Genomic DNA, 27413 nt, shown 5'->3' with positions numbered 1-27413 from the left:
ATGCAGTGGACCAGCGCCACCTAGAGACTGTAGCTAGTGATTACAGTTAGATCTGATATGAGAATTTCCTTTACTGCCTGGGTCAGCGTCACCCCGCCATTCCATTATAGCTCTGGTAAAAAATAAATGACTATAACTTGTAATCATGTCATACATTGGAGCTGGCACTGTCCTGCATTGGTCTACATGTTTGCGTCCTTTAACTATTTGTTTTATTCTTGTTTTTTTCCAGTTTCCCAATGCAACATCAGCCTGAAAAAGCAGCGGAACAGAAGCATCTTCAGCTCGTTGTTCTGCTGTTTTCGGAGCTACAATGCGGAGCCTCCATCCTCCAATAACAACACCAACACCCTGCCTCCGCTGGTGGAGGAGAATGGTGGCATACAAAAGGTATTGGCCTCAGGATTATATCTTAAATAGAAAAGAGCCCCAAACGGTTACGCTTGCCCTGTCTCTTGCCTGGAGCACGCAGTGGGTGAAGCCTCCGTGTAAAGGGTTGGCGTGTAGATAGTGGTCTCCTCAAGATCAGCTGCTTCAATGGAGACGCCTGTTTGTACCCAGCGAGAGAGTGTGCACAAATGCTGCTTTGTCCTCACCAAACAGATGGCGTCCCTTGCCTTCTAAATGTATATTATGCCACCATTTATCATTTCCCCTTGTATTGGTTCTTTGGGAGACAATTGATGAATGAATATCTGTGTATTCCTGATTTATGTATTTATATTTGTGTGTCTAGCCCTTATAAAATGGTATAGAGCTGCTGTTTCCCATAGCAACCATTTATGTTGTAAAGTTTCTAGTACTGTTAGGAAAATGAAAGTGGACATCTGACTCGCATGTACGCAGTTCTGATTTTATCGCATCTAAGCTATTATTGACGGTCTGCACATGCAACTGAGACGCACTGCGCATGTGTCGCGACTGTGGTCACGGGATTTATTTGCAGAGTGAATGACAGTCGGTGACTGGGAGAGGTAATGGGGAGTGGCGGCAGAAGGAGTGACGTTACCTTTTTGGGGCAAGTTTGAGCCTGCAACTGCGATCCCGTGCTCATCGCCAAAATCTCCGGCACATTACTTCCTGCGGCAAAATCTGTACTCAGCAGCTGTGATCTGCAAGACCGCAAGTGAGCGTCTCGATACTTATCCAGACGGCTGCAACGTTTGCATATTTTTGTACAGCCGCTGCGAATGCCTTTGCGTACGTTTCTGAATCAGGCCCTTAGTTTAGTCGCTGTGAGCAAAATGTATACAAGGAAATAGAAGATAAAGGCCCACCACCACCCTCCTGTGGGCTGTGTAACAGCGGCATTGTGTAGATTTCCGTCACATTTCATTTAGATAGTATAATATTCCCTGGCAGCAATAACCTCCAGAGTAACAGTATGATTTACAGAAGCTCCTATGTGCAGCCACGGGTTCTCCCTGGAGGCTGGCAGCTTTCACATGCGGTGGGTTGTATGGTAAACAGGCTGCTATTGTAAGTGGCACGATATCACCCAAATTCCGGGGGGGGGGGGGGGGGGGGGTCGTCTGCCCCGCAAGCCAGGTCCTGCCCTCCCACAAACATGCGAAAGCATCTCACAACAGCGATGCTTTCTCATGTTTAGAGTCGGCTGCTGCTTGCGCAGTCTAGCTACCCACCATGTTTTGGGTCACAGCGGGTGCATGTGATGTCACACAGACGCAGCAGCCCCCCCAACGCCGCTGTGACGCCCCACGAACGCCTCTGCCTATCAGTGAGGCAGAGGCGTTCGCAGGTGTGAGATGCCGTCGCACAGGTCATCAGCATGCGTTCCATGCTGAATTAGGCCCTATGAATGGTGGATTAAAAATGAAATATTTATATATACATGCAGACACACTTATTGTGCAGCGCTTGCACCTACTAGGTGGCGGCCAGTCGTATTTACATAACACACACCCCACCTCCGTGTCCGTCCTTCCTTTATTTTTCATTTTTCCTATTTCTGTAGAGCTCTCATTTAGTAACTCTTATTTCTTTGCTTTTTTCTCTCATAGGGTGATCAGACGCAAGTCATTACCATTCCCAGTGTATGTATTTTATTTTACCCTTATTTCTGTCTAAGTTTGTTTTTGTTTTTTTCGTTTTTTGCATTCTCATTTGTTCTGTTTCCTCAATTCTCTACCACAAACAATGTGTAATTGTATTTAGAAGTGATTATTTGTTGCATAGTTTAGTGTATCTTGTGTATTTTGTGTTTGCATTTTCTTTCTAGGTCCATGGAAGCCTGACTGGCATTGTGGGGATTTCTTCATTTTAGGGACAAGTCATTTGGAATGTAGTAATTACATAGTAATAATAGCAGGTGCTCAGGGAATGGTGCCGGTAAGAGGAATGAGCTACAGTGACTGGCAAGTGAGGAGCAGCGGAGAACCTAGGAAACGCCAGGGCATTACAGCGGAGAACCTAGGAAATGCCAGGGAATTACAGCGGAGAACCTAGGAAATGCCAGGGCATTACAGCGGAGAACCTAGGAAATGCCAGGGCATTACAGCGGAGAACCTAGGAAATGCCAGGGCATTACAGCGGAGAACCTAGGAAATGCCAGGGCATTACAGCGGAGAACCTAGGAAATGCCAGGGCATTACAGCGGAGAACCTAGGAAATGCCAGGGCATTACAGCGGAGAACCTAGGAAATGCCAGGGCATTACAGCGGAGAACCTAGGAAATGCCAGGGCATTACAGCGGAGAACCTAGGAAATGCCAGGGCATTACAGCGGAGAACCTAGGAAACGCCAGGGCATTACAGCGGAGGACCTAGGAAACGCCAGGGCATTACAGCGGAGAACCTAGGAAACGCCAGGGCATTACAGCGGAGAACCTAGGAAACGCCAGGGCATTACAGCGGAGGACCTAGGAAACGCCAGGGCATTACAGCGGAGAACCTAGTAAATGCCAGGGCATTACAGCGGAGAACCTAGGAAATGCCAGGGCATTACAGCGGAGAACCTAGGAAATGCCAGGGCATTACAGCGGAGAACCTAGGAAATGCCAGGGCATTACAGCGGAGGACCTAGGAAGTGCCAGGGCATTACAGCGGAGGACCTAGGAAACGCCAGGGCATTACAGCGGAGAACCTAGGAAACGCCAGGGCATTACAGCGGAGAACCTAGGAAACGCCAGGGCATTACAGCGGAGAACCTAGGAAACGCCAGGGCATTACAGCGGAGAACCTAGGAAACGCCAGGGCATTACAGCGGAGAACCTAGGAAACACCAGGGCATTACAGCGGAGAACCTAGGAAACACCAGGGCATTACAGCGGAGGACCTAGGAAATGCCAGGGCATTACAGCGGAGGACCTAGGAAATGCCAGGGAATTACAGCGGAGAACCTAGGAAACGCCAGGGCATTACAGCGGAGAACCTAGGAAACGCCAGGGCATTACAGCGGAGAACCTAGGAAACGCCAGGGAATTACAGCTGAGAACCTGCATTTGCTGATTATGTCAAATGAATATCATGATTGAATAGTTTAGGTATGATTCCATCTTCTACACTCCTGCAGAACATTGCACCCAAATACCTGCTGGTAATTCCATCTTCTACACTCCTGCAGAACATTGCACCCAAATACCTGCTGGTAATTCCATCTTCTACACTCCTGCAGAACATTGCACCCAAATACCTGCTGGTAATTCCATCTTCTACACTCCTGCAGAACTTTGCACCCAAATACCTGCTGGTAATTCCATCTTTGCACCCAAATACCTGCTGGTAATTCCATCTTCTACACTCCTGCAGAACATTGCACCCAAATACCTGCTGGTAATTCCATCTTCTACACTCCTGCAGAACTTTGCACCCAAATACCTGCTGGTAATTCCATCTTTGCACCCAAATACCTGCTGGTAATTCCATCTTCTACACTCCTGCAGAACATTGCACCCAAATACCTGCTGGTAATTCCATCTTCTACACTCCTGCAGAACTTTGCACCCAAATACCTGCTGGTAATTCCATCTTTGCACCCAAATACCTGCTGGTAATTCCATCTTCTACACTCCTGCAGAACATTGCACCCAAATACCTGCTGGTAATTCCATCTTCTACACTCCTGCAGAACTTTGCACCCAAATACCTGCTGGTAATTCCATCTTCTACACTCCTGCAGAACATTGCACCCAAATACCTGCTGGTAATTCCATCTTCTACACTCCTGCAGAACATTGCACCCAAATACCTGCTGGTAATTCCATCTTCTACACTCCTGCAGAACATTGCACCCAAATACCTGCTGGTAATTCCATCTTCTACACTCCTGCAGAACATTGCACCCAAATACCTGCTGGTAATTCCATCTTCTACACTCCTGCAGAACATTGCACCCAAATACCTGCTGGTGAATATATACTTGTCTAGGTTTATTGTAAATGAGAGCTGCAGATTATCACTACTGATTGCACTGAAATAGTAATTAGCAAATTGGTTATTAAGAATTATAGCATTGCTATAGGCATAAGGCATCTGCTTTTATATTATATTTCTCTGACGTCCTAGTGGATGCTGGGGACTCCGTAAGGACCATGGGGAATAGCGGCTCCGCAGGAGACTGGGCACAAAAGTAAAGCTTTAGAACTACCTGGTGTGCACTGGCTCCTCCCCCTATGACCCTCCTCCAAGCCTCAGTTAGATTTTTGTGCCCGAACGAGAAGGGTGCACACTAGGTGGCTCTCCTGAGCTGCTTAGTGAAAAGTTTAGTTTTAGGTTTTTTATGTTCAGTGAGACCTGCTGGCAACAGGCTCACTGCATCGAGGGACTAAGGAGAGAAGAAGCGAACTCACCTGCGTGCAGAGTGGATTGGGCTTCTTAGGCTACTGGACATTAGCTCCAGAGGGACCGATCACAGGCCCAGCCATGGATAGGTCCCAGAGCCGCGCCGCCGGCCCCCTTACAGAGCCAGAAGACAGAAGAGGTCCGGAAAATCGGCGGCAGAAGACGTCCTGTCTTCAACAAGGTAGCGCACAGCACTGCAGCTGTGCGCCATTGCTCTCAGCACACTTCACACTCCGGTCACTGAGGGTGCAGGGCGCTGGGGGGGGCGCCCTGAGACGCAATAAAAACACCTTGGATGGCAAAAAATGCATCACATATAGCTCCTGGGCTATATGGATGAATTTAACCCCTGCCAGAATACACAGAAAAACGGGAGATAGGCTCCGCCCCCTTCTCGGCGGCCTTATCTCCTCAGCACACTGGCGCCATTTTACCTCACAGCTCCGTTGGAGGGAAGCTCCCTGGCTCTCCCCTGCAGTCACTACACTACAGAAAGGGTTAAAAAAGAGAGGGGGGCACTAATTACGCGCAGTATTAAAATACAGCAGCTATAAGGGGAAAAACACTTATATAAGGTTATCCCTGTATATATATATATATATATATATATATAGCGCTCTGGTGTGTGCTGGCAAACTCTCCCTCTGTCTCCCCAAAGGGCTAGTGGGGTCCTGTCCTCTATCAGAGCATTCCCTGTGTGTGTGCTGTGTGTCGGTACGTTTGTGTCGACATGTATGAGGAGAAAAATGATGTGGAGACGGAGCAGATTGCCTGTAATAGTGATGTCACCCCCTAGGGGGTCGACACCTGAGTGGATGAACTGTTGGAAGGAATTACGTGACAGTGTCAGCTCTGTATAAAAGACAGTGGTTGACATGAGACAGCCGGCTACTCAGCTTGTGCCTGTCCAGACGTCTCATAGGCCGTCAGGGGCTCTAAAGTGCCCGTTACCTCAGATGGCAGATATAGACGCCGACACGGATACTGACTCCAGTGTCGACGGTGAAGAGACAAATGTGACTTCCAGTAGGGCCACACGTTACATGATTGAGGCAATGAAAAATGTTTTACACATTTCTGATAATACGAGTACCACCAAAAAGGGGTATTATGTTCGGTGAGGAAAAACTACCTGTAGTTTTCCTGAATCTGAGAAATTAAATGAGGTGTGTGATGATGCGTGGGTTTCCCCTGATAACAACTGATAATTTCTAAAATGTTATTGGCATTATATCCTTTCCCGCCAGAGGTTAGGGTGCGTTGGGAAACACCCCCTAGGGTGGATAAAGCGCTCACACGCTTGTAAGAACAAGGGCTCTACCCTCTCCTGAGATGGCCGCCCTTAAGGATCCTGCTGATAGAAAGCAGGAGGGTATCCTAAAATGTATTTACACACATACTGGTGTTATACTGCGACCAGCAATCGCCTCAGCCTGGATGTGCAGTGCTGGGTTGGCGTGGTCGGATTCCCTGACTGAAAATATTGATACCCTAGATAGGGACAGTATATTATTGCCTATAGAGCATTTAAAAGATGCATTTCTATATATGCGTGATGCACAGCGGAATATTTGCCGACTGGCATCAAGTATAAGTGCGTTGTCCATTTCTGCCAGTAGAGGGTTATGGACACGACAGTGGTCAGGTGATGCGGATTCCAAACGGCATTTGGAAGTATTGCCTTATTAAAGGGAGGAGTTATTTGGGGTCGGTCTTTCAGACCTGGTGGCCACGGCAACAGCTGGGAAATCCACGTTTGTACCCCAGGTCGCCTCTCAACATAAGAAGACGCCGTATTATCAGGCGCAGTCCTTTCGTGGGCAAGCGGGCAAAAGGTTCCTCATTTCTGCCCCGTGACAGAGGGAGAGAAAAAAGGCTGCAGAAATCAGCCAGTTCCCAGGAACAGAAGCCCTCTCCCGCCTCTGCCAAGCCCTCAGTATGACGCTGGGGCTTTACAAGCAGAATCAGGCACGGTGGGGGCCCGTCTCAATGAATTTCAGCGCGCAGTGGGCTCACTCGCAATTAGACCCCTGGATCCTTCAGGTGATATCTCAGGGGTACAAATTGGAATTCGAGACGTCTCCCCCTCGCCGTTTCCTAAAGTCGGCTTTACCGATGTCTCCCTCTGACAGGGAGGCAGTTTTGGAAGCCATTCACAAGCTGTATTCCCAGCAGGTGATAATCAAGGTACCCCTCCTGCAACAGGGAACGGGGTATTATTCCACACTGTTGTGGTACCGAAGCCGGACGGCTCGGTGAGACCGATTCTAAATCTAAAATCTTGAACACTTACATACGGAGGTTCAAATTCAAGATTGAGTCACTCAGAGCAGTGATTGCGAACCTGGAAGAAGGGGACTACATGATGTCTCGGGACATCAAGGATGCTTACCTTCACGTCCCAATTTACCCTTCTCACCAAGGGTACCTCAGGTTTGTGGTACAGAACTGTCACTATCAGTTTCATACGCTGCCGTATGGATGGTCTACGGCACCCCGGGTCTTTACCAAGGTAATGGCCGAAATGATGATACTCTTTCGAAGGAAGGGAATTTTAGTTATCCCTTACTTGGACGATTCCCTGATAAGGGTAAGATCCAGGGAACAGTTGGAGGTCGGTGTAGCACTATCTCAGGTAGTGTTGCGGCAGCACGATTGGATTCTCAATATTCCAAAATCGCAGCTGATTCCGACGACTCGTCTTCTGTTCCTAGGGATGATCCTGGACACACTCCAGAAAAAGGGGTTTCTCCCGGAGGAGAAAGTCAGGGAGTTATCCGAGCTAGTCGGGAACCTCCTATAACCGAGCCAAGTCTCAGTACATCAATGAAAGGGTTCTGGGAAAAATGGTGGCTTCCTACGAAGCAATCCCATTCGGCAGATTCCACGCAAGAACTTTCCAGTGGGACCTGCTGGACAAATGGTCCGGGTCGCATCTTCAGATGCATCAGCGGATAACCCTGTCACCAAGCACAAGGGTGTCTCTCCTGTGGTGGTTGCAGAGTGCTCATCTTCTAGAGGGCCGCAGATTCGACATTCAGGACTGGGTCCTGGTGACCACGGATGCCAGCCTGCGAGACTGGGGAGCAGTCACACAGGGAAGGAATTTCCAGAGCTTATGGTCAAGCCTGGAGACATCACTTCACATAAATATCCTGAAGCTAAGGACCATTTACAATGCTCTAAGCTCAGCAAGACCTCTGCTTCAAGGTCACCCGGAGTTGATCCATTCAGACAACATCACGGCAGTCACCCACGTAAACAGACAGGGTGACGCAATAAGCAGGAGGGCAAGGCAGAAGCTGCAAGGATTCTTCGCTGGGCGGAAAATCATGGGATAGCACTGTCAGCAGTATTCATTCCGGGAGTGGACAACTGGGAAGCAGACTTCCTCAGCAGACACGACCCCCACCCGGGAGAGTGGGGACTTCACCCAGAAGTCTTCCACATGTTTATAAAGCTCGACAAGTATTGCGCCAGGTCAAGGGACCCTCAGGCAATAGCTGTAGACGCTCTGGTAACACAGTGGGTGTACCAGTCAGTGTATGTGTTCCCTCCTCTGCCTCTCATACCCAAGGTACTGAGAATTATAAGATGGAGAGGAGTAAGCACTATATTCGTGGCTCCGGATTGGCCAAGAAGGACTTGGTAACCGGAACTTCAAGAGATGCTCACGGAGGATCCGTGGCCTCTACCTCTAAGAAGGGACCTGCTCCAGCAAGGACCCTGTCTGTTCCAAGACTTACCGCGGCTGCGTTTGACGGCATGGCGGTTGAACGCCGGATCCTGAAGGAGAAAGGCATTCCGGATGAAGTCATTCCTATCCTGATCAAAGCCAGGAAAGATATAACCGCAAAACATTATCACCGCATTTGGCGAAAATATGTTGCGTGGTGCGAGGCCAGTAAGGCCCCGACGGAGGAATTTTCAACTAGGTCGATTCCTACATTTCCTGCAAACAGGAGTGTCTATGGGCCTGAAATGGGGGTCCATTAAGGTTCAAATTTCGGCCCTGTCAATTTTCTTCCAAAAAAGAACTAGCTTCAGTCCCTGAAGTTCAGACGTTTGTGAAAGGGGTACTGTATATACAGCCTCCTTTTGTGCCTCCAGTGGCACCTTGGGATCTAAATGTAGTTTTTGGGTTCCAAAAGTCACATTGGTTTGAACCACTTAAATATGTGGAGTTAAAATATCTCACATGGAAAGTGGTCATGCTGTTGGCCCTGGCCTGGGCCAGGTGCGTGTCAGAATTGGCGGCTTTATCCTGTAAAAGCCCTCATCTGATTTTCCATTCGGACAGGGCGGAATTGAGGACTTGTCCTCAGTTTCTCCCTAAGGTGGTTTTCAGCGTTTCACCTGAATCAACCTATTGTGGTGCCTGCGGCTACTAGGGACTTGGAGGACTCCAAGTTGCTAGACGTTGTCAGGGCCCCGGAAATATAGGTTTCCAGGACGGCTGGAGTCAGAAAATCTGACTCGTTGTTTATTCTGTATGCACCCAACAAGCTGGGTGCTCCTGCTTCTAAGCAGACTATTGCTCATTGGATTTGTAGTACAATTCAGCTTGCACATTCTGTGGCAGGCCTGCCACAGCCAAAATCTGTAAAAGCCCATTCCACAAGGAAGGTGGGCTCATCTTGGGCGGCTGCCCGAGGGGTCTCTGCTTTACAACTTTGCCGAGCAGCTACTTGGTCAGGAGCAAATACGTTTGTAAAATTCTACAAATTTGATACCCTGGCTGAGGAGGACCTGGAGTTCTCTCAATTGCTGCTGCAGAGTCATCCGCACTCTCCTGCCCGTTTGGGAGCTTTGGTATAATCCCCATGGTCCTTACGGAGTCCCCAGCATCCACTAGGACGTCAGAGAAAATAAGAATTTACTTACCGATAATTCTATTTCTCGTAGTCCGTAGTGGATGCTGGGCGCCCATCCCAAGTGCGGATTGTCTGCAATACTGGTACATAATTATTGTTACCAAAAAATCGGGTTATTGCTGTAGTGAGCCATCTTTTCTAGAGGCTCCTCTGTTATCATGCTGTTAACTGGGTTTAGATCACAAGTTATATGGTGTGATTGGTGTGGCTGGTATGAGTCTTACCCGGGATTCAAAATCCTTCCTTATTGTGTACGCTCGTCCGGGCACAGTATCCTAACTGAGGCTTGGAGGAGGGTCATAGGGGGAGGAGCCAGTGCACACCAGGTAGTTCTAAAGCTTTACTTTTGTGCCCAGTCTCCTGCGGAGCCGCTATTCCCCATGGTCCTTACGGAGTCCCCAGCATCCACTACGGACTACGAGAAATAGAATTATCGGTAAGTAAATTATTATTTACTTATGCACATGATGGGTTGCTATTGATAAATTGGAATGTTATCTCCTGAGTATAGGCATGAGGGCATGACTGTTAAATCTCAGTTGGTTGGTTTGTTCGCTTGTTTTTTTAAGAGTGTTTTATTACTAGTCTTTGCTGGGGGAGGGTTCATTGGAGTTTGGGTGCAATCAGTGTATTCACATGCTTGGTCCATTACTTAAAGAACATCAGGAAGGCTTAGGCCGTAGGCTTGTGGGCCATTACTTCAAAGGACATTATTCAAAGGATAACTACAAATTTAAAAATAATTTCGACGTAAAACCGAAGGAAAACAGAAGGACAACAACCTATCCATAATCTGGACCACTAAAGGACAGCTTTCAAACAAATGTGAGTCCAGTTCCTCTTCACATCAAACTACTCCAGCCTGAGTAACCCATACTTAGAACTTAAATCTGTGTTAGGAACGCTGCTAGACCTTTCCACTTCATCCGCAACTACTCAAATCTATGTCTATAGCTTACCAAAACCATCTGAATTCTCACCTGTACCAATGTTATCTGTCTTTTTACACTATGAAAAGACATCCCCAAACTGCTCACTACAGCTCTCTCTTATGCAAACTCATGTATGTTTTTTGATGTAATAATTGGCTAGTAATTGGCATTGCATGTGTGGGGAAGTTGCACAGTGAAACATAGTTTATTATTGCATGCTCTCTGGTGTTTACCTCCTTTGATCATTTGGTCATTGTGGTCAGGTGCACTATATCTGTACATTTAGGGAGGTGTATTCATGGTGTAAAGGAAACAGTGTGATTCCTGATTAGTAAAATATATATATATATATATATATATATATATATATATATATATATATATATATATATATATATATGTATATATATATATGTATCTATTTATCTATCTATCAAACACTGAGCAACATCCCCAAACAGGTAATTTCAACTTTAAACTTGTCATTTATTTTGTACAGTCTGGACATGGCTACTAATAACAAATGCACAGACAAAAATCTTAAAGCTATGTGTGCAAATGCTAGGAGCTTAGGAGACAAGATTCCAGAGCTAATTGCGATAATGACAAGGGATAACCTGGATTTTGTGGCAATTACAGAGTCATGGTGCAATGAAAATCATGACTGGGATATAGCTATACCAGGATACAATTTATTTAGGAAGGAAAGAATAGGAGGAGGGGTAGCAATGTATGTGAAAAAAAGCATAAATGCTACTTTAATACAAAATATTGAAGACAAAACTGAGGCCCTTTGAGTCACCATAGAAACCGGGGAGAAGGATGTTATTCGCATTGGGGTGATCTATAGACCACCAGGCCAGGGGCAGGATTTGGACAGAAACCTATTGTTGGACATCACTAAAATGGCTTTAAAGGGAGAAGTCATAATCATGGGAGACTTTAATTTACCTGATGTAAATTGGGAGGGGTCTTTTGCAAATTCAGCTACAAGTGGCAAATTTCTACATTCCTTACAGGGAGCATCTCTCAAGCAATTGGTGACGGAGCCCACTCGCAAAGATTCAATATTAGATTTAATTCTTACAAATGGTGATAGGATATCCGACATATATGTGGGTGAGCACCTGGGATCCAGTGATCATCAAGCAGTATGGTTTAGTATAAAGACAGGATCCAACTCCTGTCACACAAAAACAAAGGTGTTGGATTTTAGAAATGCTGACTTTGCAAAAATGGGGAGATGTTTAAGTGATTCATTGGCGGACTGGTGGAACTTGGAAGGAGTGCAGGAGAGGTGGGAAAAACTGAAAAGTGCAATACGAAGTGCAACTGATCTTTGTATCAAAAGGGTTAGGAAAAGCACCAGGAAAAGGAAGCCAGTGTGGTTCACAAAAGAAGTATCAACTAGTGTGAAAGCAAAAAAGATGGCTTTTAGGAAATACAAACAGACTCAAAATAATAATGACAAAGAGGTGTATCTTGACAGATGGAAGGATGCTAAGAAAGTGATCAGACGTGCAAAGGCAGAAGCTGAGGAAAAAATGGCCCAGTCAGTAGATAAAGGGGGCAAAACTTTTTTTAAGTATATAAGTGAAAGGAGAAAATCAAATGGAGGAATAATAAGACTTAAGACAGAGAGTGAGAATTTGGTGGAGGGAGACAAGGCAATAGCAGATCACCTAAATAATTATTTTTGCTCAGTATTTACTACAGAAGAAGGGATGGGGCCACAGTTAAGTTGCAAGGACATTCATAAAAATAAGGTAGATGAAAGTACAGTTACAGAGGAGAAGGTCCTAACAGAACTTTCACAACTAAAAGTGGATAAATTAATGGGACCAGATTGGATACACCCAAGGATACTCAAAGAACTAAAAGATGTGCTGGTTACACCGTTAACAGAATTATTTAACCAGTCACTAAATACAGGTGCCATTCCAGAGGACTGGAAAAGCGCAAATGTAGTTCCACTGCACAAAAGTGGAAGCAAGGAAGAAGCAAGTAACTACAGACCAGTAAGCCTTACATCAGTAGTGGGAAAAGTAATGGAAAAACTATTAAAAGAAAGAGTTGTGGAATATCTTAAATCAAACCACTTACAGGATCCAAAACAGCATGGATTTACTGGTGGTAGATCATGCCAAACAAATCTTATTGACTTTTTTGACTCTGTGACGAAAATAATAGATCAAGGGGGAGCTGTAGATGTAGCATATCTAGACTTTAGTAAGGCAATTGACACTGTCCCACATCGCAGACTGCTAAATAAACTTGAAAGCGTGGGGGTGGATTATAAAACAGTTAAATGGATAAGAACCTGGTTGCAGGATAGGAAACAGACAGTTATAGTTAATGGAGTGCAATCTATGGAGGGAAATGTTACCAGTGGAGTACCCCAGGGATCTGTACTTGGTCCAGTTCTCTTTAATATCTTTGTTGGTGACATTGCAGATGGTATTGAAGGGAAGGTATGCCTTTTTGCAGATGATACAAAGATATGCAACAGGGTAGACACACCGGGAGGGGTCAAACAAATGATTAATGACCTAGGTAGGCTTGAGAAATGGTCAAGAACGTGGCAACTACAGTTTAATGCTAAAAAATGCAAAATCATGTACTTGGGTCTCAAAAACCCAAAGGCTAAGTATAGTATCAAGGGTACTATAATGGAAACTACTGAGGAGGAAAGGGATTTAGGAGTCACTATTTCAAGTGACTTGAAGGCAGGCAAGCAATGCAACAAAGCAATGAGAAAGGCAAGTCAGATGCTTGGTTGCATAGGGAGAGAAATCAGTAGCAGGAAAAAAAAAGTGATAATGCCACTGTTAGGGCATTGGTACGGCCCCATCTGGAATACGGTGTCCAGTTCTGGAGACCATATCTCCAGAAGGATATAAATATAGTAGAGAGTGTACAAAGAAGGGCAACTAAAATGGTGCATGGCCTACATCACAAAACGTACCCGGAAAGGCTAAAAGATCTTAACATGTATAGTTTGGAGGAGAGAAGGGAAAAGGGAGACATGATAGAAACTTTCAAATATATCAAGGGTCTTAACAAAGTTCAGGAGGGAAACATTCTTCAAAGGAAGAGAAGTATTAGAACTCGAGGACATACACTGAGACTGGAGGGGGGGAGGTTCAGGGGAAATTTAAGGAAAAATTACTTCACAGAAAGGGTAGTGGATAAGTGGAATAGTCTCCCATCAGAGGTGGTAGAGGCTAAGACTGTAGAGCAATTTAAACATGCTTGTGATAGGCATATGAATATCCTTACAAAGAATTAAGGTTCAAAAAGGGTTGAGATTACCTAAAGGATAAAAAAAAGGGCAGACTAGATGGGCAAAGTGGTTCTTATCTGCCGTCAAATTCTATGTTTCTATGATTCGTGGAACTGCACATCCCAGCAAGTTGTACTGCATTTGCTGATTATGTCAAATGAATATCATGATTGAATAGTTTAGGTATATTGAAAAAGCAAGGTTTTTTTGTATGTTTTTCTCTGTGTAAAGATATAGTTGGCTGCTTTATTGGTATGTAATGTCTGTTTTTCTAAGCTAATTTATGGCCTTAGCTTAAAGGGGGATTGTATTGGGTGGAGTTTGCAATCATTGCATTCACATGGATATTGTTCCTATTTAATGTCTAGTATACGGCTGGATAGCCATCGGCTGGTAGTGCTTCCATAGAAGTGCTGACATAAAAGTGTTATTATAAAAATAGCGTTATACCTGCGTTAAACCGAAGGAAAACAGAAGGGAAACATCAACACACCAACACTACCACAAATGGTCTGCCTTAATGCCTCAAAAGTATGTAATTCATCTTATGCATATCATCTGATTTTACAAACCTATGAAAAGGCATCCCAAATATGCTCACTACAGTTCTCTCTTATGCAAACGTATGTATGTTTCTTGATGTAATGATTTCTTGTAAATGTCATTGAATGTGTGGGGAAGTTGCTCGGTGAAACAGTTTATTATTGCATATTGACTGGTGTTTACCTCCTTTGAACATTTACCCATTGTGGTCAGGTGTACTATATCTTTATATTTAGTAAGGTGTAGTCATAGTGTAAAGGACAGAGTATGATTACTGATTAGTAAAAGAAAACAAAACAAATACTGAGCAACATCCCCAAACAGGTAATTTCAACTTTAAACTTGTCATTTATTTTGTACGCTCTGGACATGGCTACTAATAACAAATGCACAGACAAAATTCTTAAAGCTATGTCTGCAAATGCTAGGAGCTTAGGAGACAAAATTCCAGAGCTAATTGCGATAATGACCAGGGATAACCTGGATTTTGTGGCAATTACAGAGTCTTGGTGCAATGAGAATCATGACTGGGACTTAGCTATACCAGGATACAATTTATTTAGGAAGGATAGAATAGGAAGAATAGGAGGAGGGGTAGCAATGTATATGAAAAAAAGCATAAATGCTACTTTAATACAAAATATTGAAGCCAAAACTGAGGCCCTTTGGGTCACCATAGAAACTGGGAAGGACATTATTCGCATTGGGGTGATCTATAGACCACCAGGCCAGGGGCAGGATTTGGACAGGAACCTATTGCTGGACATCTCTAAAATGGCTTTAAAGGGAGAAGTCATAATCATGGGAGACTTTAATTTACCTGATGTAAATTGGGAAGGGTCTTTTGCAAGTTCAGCTACAAGTGGCAAATTTCTACATTCCTTACAGGGAGCATCTCTCAAGCAATTGGTGAGGGAGCCCACTCGCAAAGACTCAATATTAGATCTAATTCTTACAAATGGTGATAGGATATCTGATATATATGTGGGTGAGCACCTGGGATCCAGTGATCATCAAGCAGTATGGTTTAGTATAAAGACAGGATCCAACTCCTGTCACACAAAAACAAAGGTGTTGGATTTTAGAAATGCTGACTTTGCAAAAATGGGGAGATGTTTAAGTGATTCATTGGCAGACTGGAGGAACTTGGAAGGAGTGCAGGAGAGGTGGAAAAAACTGAAAAGTGCAATACTAAGTGCGACAGACCTTTTGTATCAAAATAGTTAGGAAAAGCACCAGGAAACGGAAGCCAGTGTGGTTCACAAAAGAAGTATCAACTAGTGTGAAAGCAAAAAAGATGGCTTTTAGGAAATACAAACAGACTCAAAATAATAACGACAAAGAGGTGTATCTGGACAGACGGAAGGATGCTAAGAAAGTGATCAGACGTACAAAGGCAGAAGCTCAGGAGAAAATGGCCCAGTCAGTAGATAAAGGGGGCAAAACTTTTTTTAAGTATATAAGTGAAAGGAGAAAATCAAATGGAGGAATAATAAGACTAAAGACAGAGAGTGAGCATTTGGTGGAGGGAGACAAGGCAATAGCAGATCACCTAAATAATAATTTTTGCTCAGTATTTACTACAGAAGAAGGGATGGGGCCACAGTTAAGTTGCAAGGACATTCATAAAAATAAGGTAGATGAAAATACATTTACAGAGGGGAAGGTCCTAACAGAACTTTCAAAACTAAAAGTGGATAAATCAATGGGACCAGATTGGATACACCCAAGGATACTCAAAGAGCTAAAAGATGTGCTGGTTACACCTTTAACAGAATTATTTAACCAGTCACTAAATACAGGTGCTATTCCAGAGGACTGGAAAAGAGCAAATGTAGTTCCACTGCACAAAAGTGGAAGCAAGGAAGAAGAAAGTAACTACAGACCAGTAAGCCTTACATCAGTAGTAGGGAAAGTAATGGAAAAACTATTAAAAGAAAGAGTAGTGGAATATCTTAAATCAAACCACTTACAGGATCCAAAACAGCATGGATTTACTGGTGGGAGATCATGCCAAACAAATCTTATTGACTTTTTTGACTCTGTGATGAAAATAATAGATCAAGGGGGAGCTGTAGATGTAGCATATCTAGACTTTAGTAAGGCATTTGACACTGTCCCACATCGCAGACTGCTAAATAAACTTGAAAGCCTGGGGGTGGATTATAAATCGGTTAAATGGATAAGAACCTGGTTGCAGGATAGGAAACAGACAGTCGTAGTTAATGGAGTGCAATCTATGGAGGGAAATGTTACCAGTGGAGTACCCCAGGGATCTGTACTTGGTCCAGTTCTCTTTAATATCTTTGTTGGTGACATTGCAGATGGTATTGAAGGGAAGATATGCCTTTTTGCAGATGATACAAAGATATGCAACAGGGTAGACACACCGGGAGGGGTCAAACAAATGATTAATGACCTAGGTAGGCTTGAGAAATGGTCAAGAACGTGGCAACTACAGTTTAATGCTAAAAAATGCAAAATCATGTACTTGGGTCTCAAAAACCCAAAGGCTAAGTATAGTATCAAGGGTACTATAATGGAAACTACTGAGGAGGAAAGAGATTTAGGAGTCATTATTTCAAGTGACTTGAAGGCAGGAAAGCAATGCAACAAAGCAATGAGAAAGGCAAGTCAGATGCTTGGTTGCATAGGGAGAGGAATCAGTAGCAGGGAAAAAAGAAGTGATAATGCCACTGTATAGGTCATTGGTACGGCTCCATCTGGAATACTGTGTCCAGTTCTGGAGACCCTATCTCCAGAAGGATATAAATACATTAGAGAGTGTACAAAGAAGGGCAACTAAAATGGTGCATGGCCTACATCACACAACTTACCCGGAAAGGCTAAAAGATCTTAACATGTATAGTTTGGAGGAGAGAAGGGAAAGGGGGGACATGATAGAAACTTTCAAATATATCAAGGGTCTTAACAAAGTTCAGGAGGGAGACATTCTTCAAAGGAAAAGAAGTATTAGAACTCGAGGGCATACATTGAGACTGGAGGGGGGGAGGTTCAGGGGAAATTTAAGGAAAAATTACTTCACAGAAAGGGTAGTGGATGTGTGGAATAGCCTCCCATCAGAGGTGGTAGAGGCTAAGACTGTAGGGCAATTTAAACATGCTTGGGACAGGCATATGAATATCCTTACAAAGAATTAAGGTTAAAAAAGGGTTGAGATTGCCTAAAGGATAAAATAAAAAAGGGGCAGACTAGATGGGCCAAGTGGTTCTTATCTGCCGTCAAATTCTATGTTTCAGTGGGGCAGATGTATTAACCTGGAGAAGGCATAAGGAAGTGATAAACCAGTGATCTGTGCAAGGTGATAAAGGCAGCAGCCAATCAGCTCCAATGTGTAGATTAACAGTTAGGATCTGATTGGCTGCTGCCTTTATCACCTTGCACATATCACTGGTTTATCACTTCCTTATGCCTTCTCCAGGTTAATACATCTGCCCCTATGTAACCTAGGAAACGGCAGGGAATTACAGCGGATAACCTAGGAAACGCCAGGGCATTACAAGTGTATTAATGTTGTCTCTTAGCTTATTTTGTATATCCTAAAGGGAGTTTGATTAATTTCCCTCTAAGGAAATGCTAGGAAGTTCCCCAGCATCTTGTCTATCTTCTCCACATACAAAGGGGTCTATTCATGAAGCAGTGGAGAAGTGAGCCTGTGGAGAAGTTGCCCATGGCAACCAATCAGCTGCTCCGTACAATTGTATAGTATGCAAATAATAAAATATTATAAATATATTATAAATGTTACTTCAATGCTCATTGGTTGCCATGGGCAACTTCTCCACTGGCTCACTTCTCCACACTTTTCACTGCTTCATGAATATACTCCAAAGTATGGCCGGGATGTAATGAAGTACGAGTTCAGCGGCCGTGCGGGTTGTCGGCCAAACGCAGATGTTTTTTTTTAAAGGGTCAATCATGTACAAGGCTAAACTATGCAATGTGCATGATTTCCCCTTTAAAAACAAATGTCCGCGTTCGACCGGCATCCCGCATGGCCGCCGAACTCTGACTTACATCCCGGCCTATGTAGCAAAAGCCAATTTAAATAATAGAGGAATGATCCAGACACCCCAACCTGCATCACAATGAAGCACGTGGATGGGCGTTCACCCACATATCTTGTGTCTCCAGGTTTATCAGCGGCAGGAATAATTGAAGGGTCTGAAGGTGCTTATGATATGAGAAAAAGGAATATTCAGCTATTAAAAAAAAAAAAACCTAAATAAATAAATCCTAATACTTATTGCAGCTATAGTTAAAGTATAGATTAAAAAAAAAAAAGTGTTTTATAGTTCTCAGATAAACATGATACTTTATGGCTGATCCAATCAAATGGTTTAAAGGAGGTCATGTGTTCAGTAAATCATGGGATTCCTCACGTCTAGAGTTCTTTGTTGGTGTGACTAAACTACAGGATTACAGAAGTGTAATAATGCCTGATCTACGCCTCGATAATAATGCATCACAGTGGGATTAGAACATCGGTTCTGTGGGATTATATATTATAATCTATGCATCAATAATAGTGCATCACTGTAGAATTACACAGGTCACAGCCTGGGGTCAACATCATGAGCAATGGTTGCGATGTTCCCTGCAAACGGCCATGCTGGCCTTCGCAGGGGGCCTTGTGCGGCCAAGATTGGCCTCGCCACTCCCAGGAAATGAGACGACAAGCCCCCATTTCCAGCAACGCTGGATGTCCCCGCCCCCCAAACGCAGCTTGCAGAGGGCTGCCTGCGATCACTCCGGAACCGTTCTGCACACGGCCATTATCCCCGATAATCAGGAAATTGCGCATGGGATCACAATAGAGATCAGTACTATATTAGCCCCTAAAGGGCCCCATACACTAGAACGATAATGCCCAATTTCATCTGATTTCGACCTTTCAGGCTGATAAATTGGATGAAAAGTGGCAAATCGGATGCGTTTTACATCCGATCCGATGCGCGGTCCCGTGAGCATCGGATCGGAGCCCCTAGGTCGTTAGCGCTGCACTCGTGATATGTCGGATCCCGCAGGCATGGCTGGGATCGCATAAGATACATTGTATGCAAAAGGACCGCATACGATGTATCCTATGCGATCCTGCCGGGCAGTTCAAGGGAAATCGTATGCGACATGAGGGTCCGACATGTCGCTGTAGTGTATGGGGCACTTAAGAATGAATTGTACACACATGTAATCGCCAATGAGAGCTTTAGCTGATTACTCCCAAATTTAGCATTCGAGTCCCTCTTGGTGTGTACTAAAAGGAGCAAAATTACTTCTTCAAATTGCCGTATATCAAAGACAAAGCTCCATAAGAGATATATAACGTAACTGCTGTTCTTGTACTAAACCAATATGATCACCAGGCTCTCTGCCATTACTCTTGTAGAATTCCTGTGCAGACCTGCAGTGTGGGGATTGGTGGATTCATATAAGGGGCGGAGCCATTGACTCTGTAACTTGGTTGGCCGCATGTAGACTAGAGATGAGCGGGTTCGGTTTCTCTGAATCCGAACCCGCCTGAACTTCATGTTTTTTTTCACGGGTCCGAGCGACTCGGATCTTCCCGCCTTGCTCGGTTAACCCGAGCGCGCCCGAACGTCATCATGACGCTGTCGGATTCTCGCGAGGCTCGGATTCTATCGCGAGACTCGGATTCTATATAAGGAGCCGCGCGTCGCCGCCATTTTCACACGTGCATTGAGATTGATAGGGAGAGGACGTGGCTGGCGTCCTCTCCATTTAGATTATAAGAGAGAGAGATTTACTGGAGCTTAGGACTAGGAGGAGTACTGTAGAAGTGTAGAGAGTGCAGAGAGTTTACTAGTGAGTGACCACCAGACAGTGCAGTTTATTTAATATATCCGTTCTCTGCCTGAAAAAAGCGATACACACAGTGACTCAGTCACATACCATATCTGTGTGCACTGCTCAGGCTCAGCCCAGTGTGCTGCATCATCTATATATATTATATATCTGTCTGACTGCTCAGCTCACACAGCTTATAATTGTGGGGGAGACTGGGGAGCACTGCAGTGCCAGTTATAGGTTATAGCAGGAGCCAGGAGTACATAATATTATATAGTGAGTGACCACCAGACAGTGCAGTTTATTTAATATATCCGTTCTCTGCCTGAAAAAAGCGATACACACAGTGACTCAGTCACATACCATATCTGTGTGCACTGCTCAGGCTCAGCCCAGTGTGCTGCATCATCTATATATATTATATATCTGTCTGACTGCTCAGCTCACACAGCTTATAATTGTAGGGGAGACTGGGGAGCACTGCAGTGCCAGTTATAGGTTATAGCAGGAGCCAGGAGTACATAATATTATATTAAAATTAAACAGTGCACACTTTTGCTGCAGGAGTGCCACTGCCAGTGTGACTGACCAGTGACCTGACCACCAGTATAGTTAGTAGTATACTTATATTGTGATTGCCTGAAAAAGTTAAACACTCGTCGTGTGACTTCACTTGTGTGTTGTTGTTTTTTTTATTCTATAAAAATAAAACTCATTCTGCTGACAGACAGTGTCCAGCAGGTCCGTCATTATATAATATATAATATATACCTGTCCGGCTGCAGTAGTGATATATATATATTTTTTATATAATTTATCATCCAGTCGCAGCAGACACAGTACGGTAGTTCACGGCTGTGGCTACCTCTGTGTCTGCACTCGGCAGGCAGTCCGTCCATAATTGTATACCACCTAACCGTGGTTTTTTTTTCTTCTTTATACATACATACTACTACGACATCTCTTTATCAACCAGTCTATATTAGCAGCAGACACAGTACAGTACGGTAGTTCACGGCTGTGGCTACCTCTGTGTCTGCACTCGGCAGGCAGTCCGTCCATAATTGTATACCACCTAACCGTGGTTTTTTTTTCTTTCTTCTTTATACATACATACTACTACGACATCTCTTTATCAACCAGTCTATATTATTAGCAGCAGACACAGTACAGTACGGTAGTTCACGGCTGTGGCTACCTCTGTGTCTGCACTCGGCAGGCAGTCCGTCCATAATTGTATACCACCTAACCGTGGTTTTTTTTTCTTTCTTCTTTATACATACATAGTTACATAGACATCTCTTTATCAACCAGTCTATATTAGCAGCAGACACAGTACAGTACGGTAGTTCACGGCTGTGGCTACCTCTGTGTCTGCACTCGGCAGGCAGTCCATAATTGTATACTAGTATCCATCTCCATTGTTTACCTGAGGTGCCTTTTAGTTGTGCCTATTAAAATATGGAGAACAAAAATGTTGAGGTTCCAAAATTAGGGAAAGATCAAGATCCACTTCCACCTCGTGCTGAAGCTGCTGCCACTAGTCATGGCCGAGACGATGAAATGCCAGCAACGTCGTCTGCCAAGGCCGATGCCCAATGTCATAGTACAGAGCATGTCAAATCCAAAACACCAAATATCAGTAAAAAAAGGACTCCAAAACCTAAAATAAAATTGTCGGAGGAGAAGCGTAAACTTGCCAATATGCCATTTACCACACGGAGTGGCAAGGAACGGCTGAGGCCCTGGCCTATGTTCATGGCTAGTGGTTCAGCTTCACATGAGGATGGAAGCACTCAGCCTCTCGCTAGAAAACTGAAAAGACTCAAGCTGGCAAAAGCACCGCAAAGAACTGTGCGTTCTTCGAAATCCCAAATCCACAAGGAGAGTCCAATTGTGTCGGTTGCGATGCCTGACCTTCCCAACACTGGACGTGAAGAGCATGCGCCTTCCACCATTTGCACGCCCCCTGCAAGTGCTGGAAGGAGCACCCGCAGTCCAGTTCCTGATAGTCAGATTGAAGATGAAGATGTTGAAGTACACCAGGATGAGGAGGATATGGGTGTTGCTGGCGCTGGGGAGGAAATTGACCAGGAGGATTCTGATGGTGAGGTGGTTTGTTTAAGTCAGGCACCCGGGGAGACACCTGTTGTCCGTGGGAGGAATATGGCCGTTGACATGCCTGGTGAAAATACCAAAAAAATCAGCTCTTCAGTGTGGAGGTATTTCAACAGAAAAGCGGACAACAGGTGTCAAGCCGTGTGTTGCCTTTGTCAAGCTGTAATAAGTAGGGGTAAGGACGTTAACCACCTCGGAACATCCTCCCTTATACGTCACCTGCAGCGCATTCATAATAAGTCAGTGACAAGTTCAAAAACTTTGGGCGACAGCGGAAGCAGTCCACTGACCAGTAAATCCCTTCCTCTTGTAACCAAGCTCACGCAAACCACCCCACCAACTCCCTCAGTGTCAATTTCCTCCTTCCCCAGGAATGCCAATAGTCCTGCAGGCCATGTCACTGGCAATTCTGACGAGTCCTCTCCTGCCTGGGATTCCTCCGATGCATCCTTGCGTGTAACGCCTACTGCTGCTGGCGCTGCTGTTGTTGCTGCTGGGAGTCGATGGTCATCCCAGAGGGGAAGTCGTAAGCCCACTTGTACTACTTCCAGTAAGCAATTGACTGTCCAACAGTCCTTTGCGAGGAAGATGAAATATCACAGCAGTCATCCTGCTGCAAAGCGGATAACTGAGGCCTTGACAACTATGTTGGTGTTAGACGTGCGTCCGGTATCCGCCGTTAGTTCACAGGGAACTAGACAATTTATTGAGGCAGTGTGCCCCCGTTACCAAATACCATCTAGGTTCCACTTCTCTAGGCAGGCGATACCGAGAATGTACACGGACGTCAGAAAAAGACTCACCAGTGTCCTAAAAAATGCAGTTGTACCCAATGTCCACTTAACCACGGACATGTGGACAAGTGGAGCAGGGCAGGGTCAGGACTATATGACTGTGACAGCCCACTGGGTAGATGTATGGACTCCCGCCGCAAGAACAGCAGCGGCGGCACCAGTAGCAGCATCTCGCAAACGCCAACTCTTTCCTAGGCAGGCTACGCTTTGTATCACCGCTTTCCAGAATACGCACACAGCTGAAAACCTCTTACGGCAACTGAGGAAGATCATCGCGGAATGGCTTACCCCAATTGGACTCTCCTGTGGATTTGTGGCATCGGACAACGCCAGCAATATTGTGTGTGCATTAAATATGGGCAAATTCCAGCACGTCCCATGTTTTGCACATACCTTGAATTTGGTGGTGCAGAATTTTTTAAAAAACGACAGGGGCGTGCAAGAGATGCTGTCGGTGGCCAGAAGAATTGCGGGACACTTTCGGCGTACAGGCACCACGTACAGAAGACTGGAGCACCACCAAAAACTACTGAACCTGCCCTGCCATCATCTGAAGCAAGAAGTGGTAACGAGGTGGAATTCAACCCTCTATATGCTTCAGAGGTTGGAGGAGCAGCAAAAGGCCATTCAAGCCTATACAATTGAGCACGATATAGTAGGTGGAATGCACCTGTCTCAAGCGCAGTGGAGAATGATTTCAACGTTGTGCAAGGTTCTGATGCCCTTTGAACTTGCCACACGTGAAGTCAGTTCAGACACTGCCAGCCTGAGTCAGGTCATTCCCCTCATCAGGCTTTTGCAGAAGAAGCTGGAGACATTGAAGGAGGAGCTAACACGGAGCGATTCCGCTAGGCATGTGGGACTTGTGGATGGAGCCCTTAATTCGCTTAACAAGGATTCACGGGTGGTCAATCTGTTGAAATCAGAGCACTACATTTTGGCCACCGTGCTCGATCCTAGATTTAAAGCCTACCTTGGATCTCTCTTTCCGGCAGACACAAGTCTGCTGGGGTTGAAAGACCTGCTGGTGACAAAATTGTCAAGTCAAGCGGAACGCGACCTGTCAACATCTCCTCCTTCACATTCTCCCGCAACTGGGGGTGCGAGGAAAAGGCTCAGAATTCCGAGCCCACCCGCTGGCGGTGATGCAGGGCAGTCTGGAGCGACTGCTGATGCTGACATCTGGTCCGGACTGAAGGACCTGACAACGATTACGGACATGTCGTCTACTGTCACTGCATATGATTCTCTCAACATTGATAGAATGGTGGAGGATTATATGAGTGACCGCATCCAAGTAGGCACGTCACACAGTCCGTACTTATACTGGCAGGAAAAAGAGGCAATTTGGAGGCCCTTGCACAAACTGGCTTTATTCTACCTAAGTTGCCCTCCCACAAGTGTGTACTCCGAAAGAGTGTTTAGTGCCGCCGCTCACCTTGTCAGCAATCGGCGTACGAGGTTACATCCAGAAAATGTGGAGAAGATGATGTTCATTAAAATGAATTATAATCAATTCCTCCGCGGAGACATTGACCAGCAGCAATTGCCTCCACAAAGTACACAGGGAGCTGAGATGGTGGATTCCAGTGGGGACGAATTGATAATCTGTGAGGAGGGGGATGTACACGGTGATATATCGGAGGGTGATGATGAGGTGGACATCTTGCCTCTGTAGAGCCAGTTTGTGCAAGGAGAGATTAATTGCTTCTTTTTTGGGGGGGGTCCAAACCAACCCGTCATATCAGTCACAGTCGTGTGGCAGACCCTGTCACTGAAATGATGGGTTGGTTAAAGTGTGCATGTCCTGTTTTGTTTATACAACATAAGGGTGGGTGGGAGGGCCCAAGGACAATTCCATCTTGCACCTCTTTTTTCTTTTCTTTTTCTTTGCATCATGTGCTGATTGGGGAGGGTTTTTTGGAAGGGACATCCTGCGTGACACTGCAGTGCCACTCCTAAATGGGCCCGGTGTTTGTGTCGGCCACTAGGGTCGCTAATCTTACTCACACAGTCAGCTACCTCATTGCGCCTCTTTTTTTCTTTGCGTCATGTGCTGTTTGGGGAGGGTTTTTTGGAAGGGACATCCTGCGTGACACTGCAGTGCCACTCCTAGATGGGCCCGGTGTTTGTGTCGGCCACTAGGGTCGCTAATCTTACTCACACAGCTACCTCATTGCGCCTCTTTTTTTCTTTGCGTCATGTGCTGTTTGGGGAGGGTTTTTTGGAAGGGCCATCCTGCGTGACACTGCAGTGCCACTCCTAGATGGGCCCGGTGTTTGTGTCGGCCACTAGGGTCGCTAATCTTACTCACACAGCTACCTCATTGCGCCTCTTTTTTTCTTTGCGTCATGTGCTGTTTGGGGAGGGTTTTTTGGAAGGGACATCCTGCGTGACACTGCAGTGCCACTCCTAGATGGGCCCGGTGTTTGTGTCGGCCACTAGGGTCGCTTATCTTACTCACACAGCGACCTCGGTGCAAATTTTAGGACTAAAAATAATATTGTGAGGTGTGAGGTATTCAGAATAGACTGAAAATGAGTGTAAATTATGGTTTTTGAGGTTAATAATACTTTGGGATCAAAATGACCCCCAAATTCTATGATTTAAGCTGTTTTTTAGTGTTTTTTGAAAAAAACACCCGAATCCAAAACACACCCGAATCCGACAAAAAAAATTCGGTGAGGTTTTGCCAAAACGCGTTCGAACCCAAAACACGGCCGCGGAACCGAACCCAAAACCAAAACCCGAAAAATTTCAGGCGCTCATCTCTAATGTAGACCTGTATATGGTCTCATTGGGACACTGTTCTAAAGATGTGGGGTCGCTGACCCCGTTGCTCTAATTCAGTGGATATGCCATCATTTAGATATCGGGGTGGCAATTCTCCTTTTTTAAGGGGATAGAGTGAAAGATATCTTGTATAACAACACTTATGTTATAAGAAATGAGTCCCCTCCTTAGACGCATTTACCTTTCTATGGAACTTGCCTTGTACCTCATTCAGCTTGGATCGCTATTGAGACAGAAATTGTGATTTTCTTACTTCTGCTTCTGCTAAAAATCACGTGAAGAGCCGCCCAGAAAGGAAAAAGATGCCCACCGATGCAGTCGCAAAATTGCGTATTAAGTTGCATAACTGCGATGTACACGCAGAAATCAAGCACCATCGACCATTGCGGATGACCCAGGGCTACTCAGAATGCTGTCGCACCGGGCGCCATTTTTACCCTTTAAGGGGTCTATTTGTGAAGCAGAGATAAGAATGGAGTAGTGAGCCTGTGGAGAAGTTACCGTGTCAACCAATCAGCTGCTCTGTATAATTTTATAGTATGCAACTTATAAATGTTACTTCAATTCTGATTGGTTGCCATGGGCACCTTCATGAATAGACTCCTTAGTCCCCCCGTCCAAAACGATATTGCTTGTCTAGAAGTGGCAGCAGCCGCCAATGGCTGGTGCTTTAGGCAACCACGCCGAACAGGCAACTGCTGCTGGCACATCGGGCAAGGTAGGGAAAGATGCGGCTACTGCAGGCACGTGCTGGGTAGTGTATGGGGGCACAGAAGCTGTGAGACGACTCATGCGGATTAGTGGGTACATCCTGGCTACTGTGGTAAGTCTTTCGCCAAATCCAGCCCTAACATTGGTGCATTATATTTGTGCGTTATGCCACAAGTGTGTTTTGGTTTTTTCCCTCCTATTTCTTTTTTTTGGTTCCATCTATTTATTTTGATAAACACGTTGGTGGCTCTTACGTTTTGCTGATAGCTCCTAACGCTTGTAAAATAATTTCTGACTTACAATCACCTTTTGACTGGGGTGTAAAAAAAAAAAAAATCCTAGTTAAATAATTATGTAGGTTAACGATCTATCCCTTAAGATCAAGACTTAATACTCCTAACCAGTAGTTGGGATCCGGACACAGTACAGAAAGGTGATGTGTTTCCGCAAAGGGGAAAATCCTCATAAAGCCGTGCTAGCAATCTGTCCGCTCCCAGGGATAATACACACAGTTATGTATTATGGGGGTCATTCCGAGTTCATCGTTCGCTAGCAGTTTTTAGCAGCTGTGCAAACGCTATGCCGCCGCCCTCTGGGAGTGTATCTTAGCTTAGCAGAAGTGCGAACGAAAGGATTGCAGAGCGGCTACAAATTGTGTCGTTTCAGAGTAGCTCAATACTTAGCGCTTGCGATCACTTCAGACTATTCAGTTCCGGATTTGACGCCACAAACACGCCCAG

General features: G+C 45.1%; 1 protein-coding gene across 2 annotated transcripts in view; it reads left to right on the top strand.

Annotated features, from left to right (window-relative positions):
• Positions 1-27413, top strand: part of LOC134928524 (CTD small phosphatase-like protein) — a 126084-nt gene that overhangs the window by 86566 nt on the left and 12105 nt on the right. The window contains exons 2-3 of one of the 2 annotated variants that reach the window (XM_063924379.1): positions 233-390; positions 2022-2054. In XM_063924379.1, the coding sequence (XP_063780449.1) occupies positions 233-390; positions 2022-2054 (191 nt within the window). The remainder of the gene's footprint in view (positions 1-232; positions 391-2021; positions 2055-27413) is intronic. The other variant, XM_063924380.1, reaches the window with a different exon arrangement.

The sequence above is a fragment of the Pseudophryne corroboree genome, chromosome 5 (assembly GCF_028390025.1).
Source record: "Pseudophryne corroboree isolate aPseCor3 chromosome 5, aPseCor3.hap2, whole genome shotgun sequence".
Taxonomy (NCBI): domain Eukaryota; kingdom Metazoa; phylum Chordata; class Amphibia; order Anura; family Myobatrachidae; genus Pseudophryne; species Pseudophryne corroboree.
The sequence above is the reverse complement of the archived record's forward strand: the minus strand, read 5'-3'. Positions and strand labels throughout refer to the sequence as shown.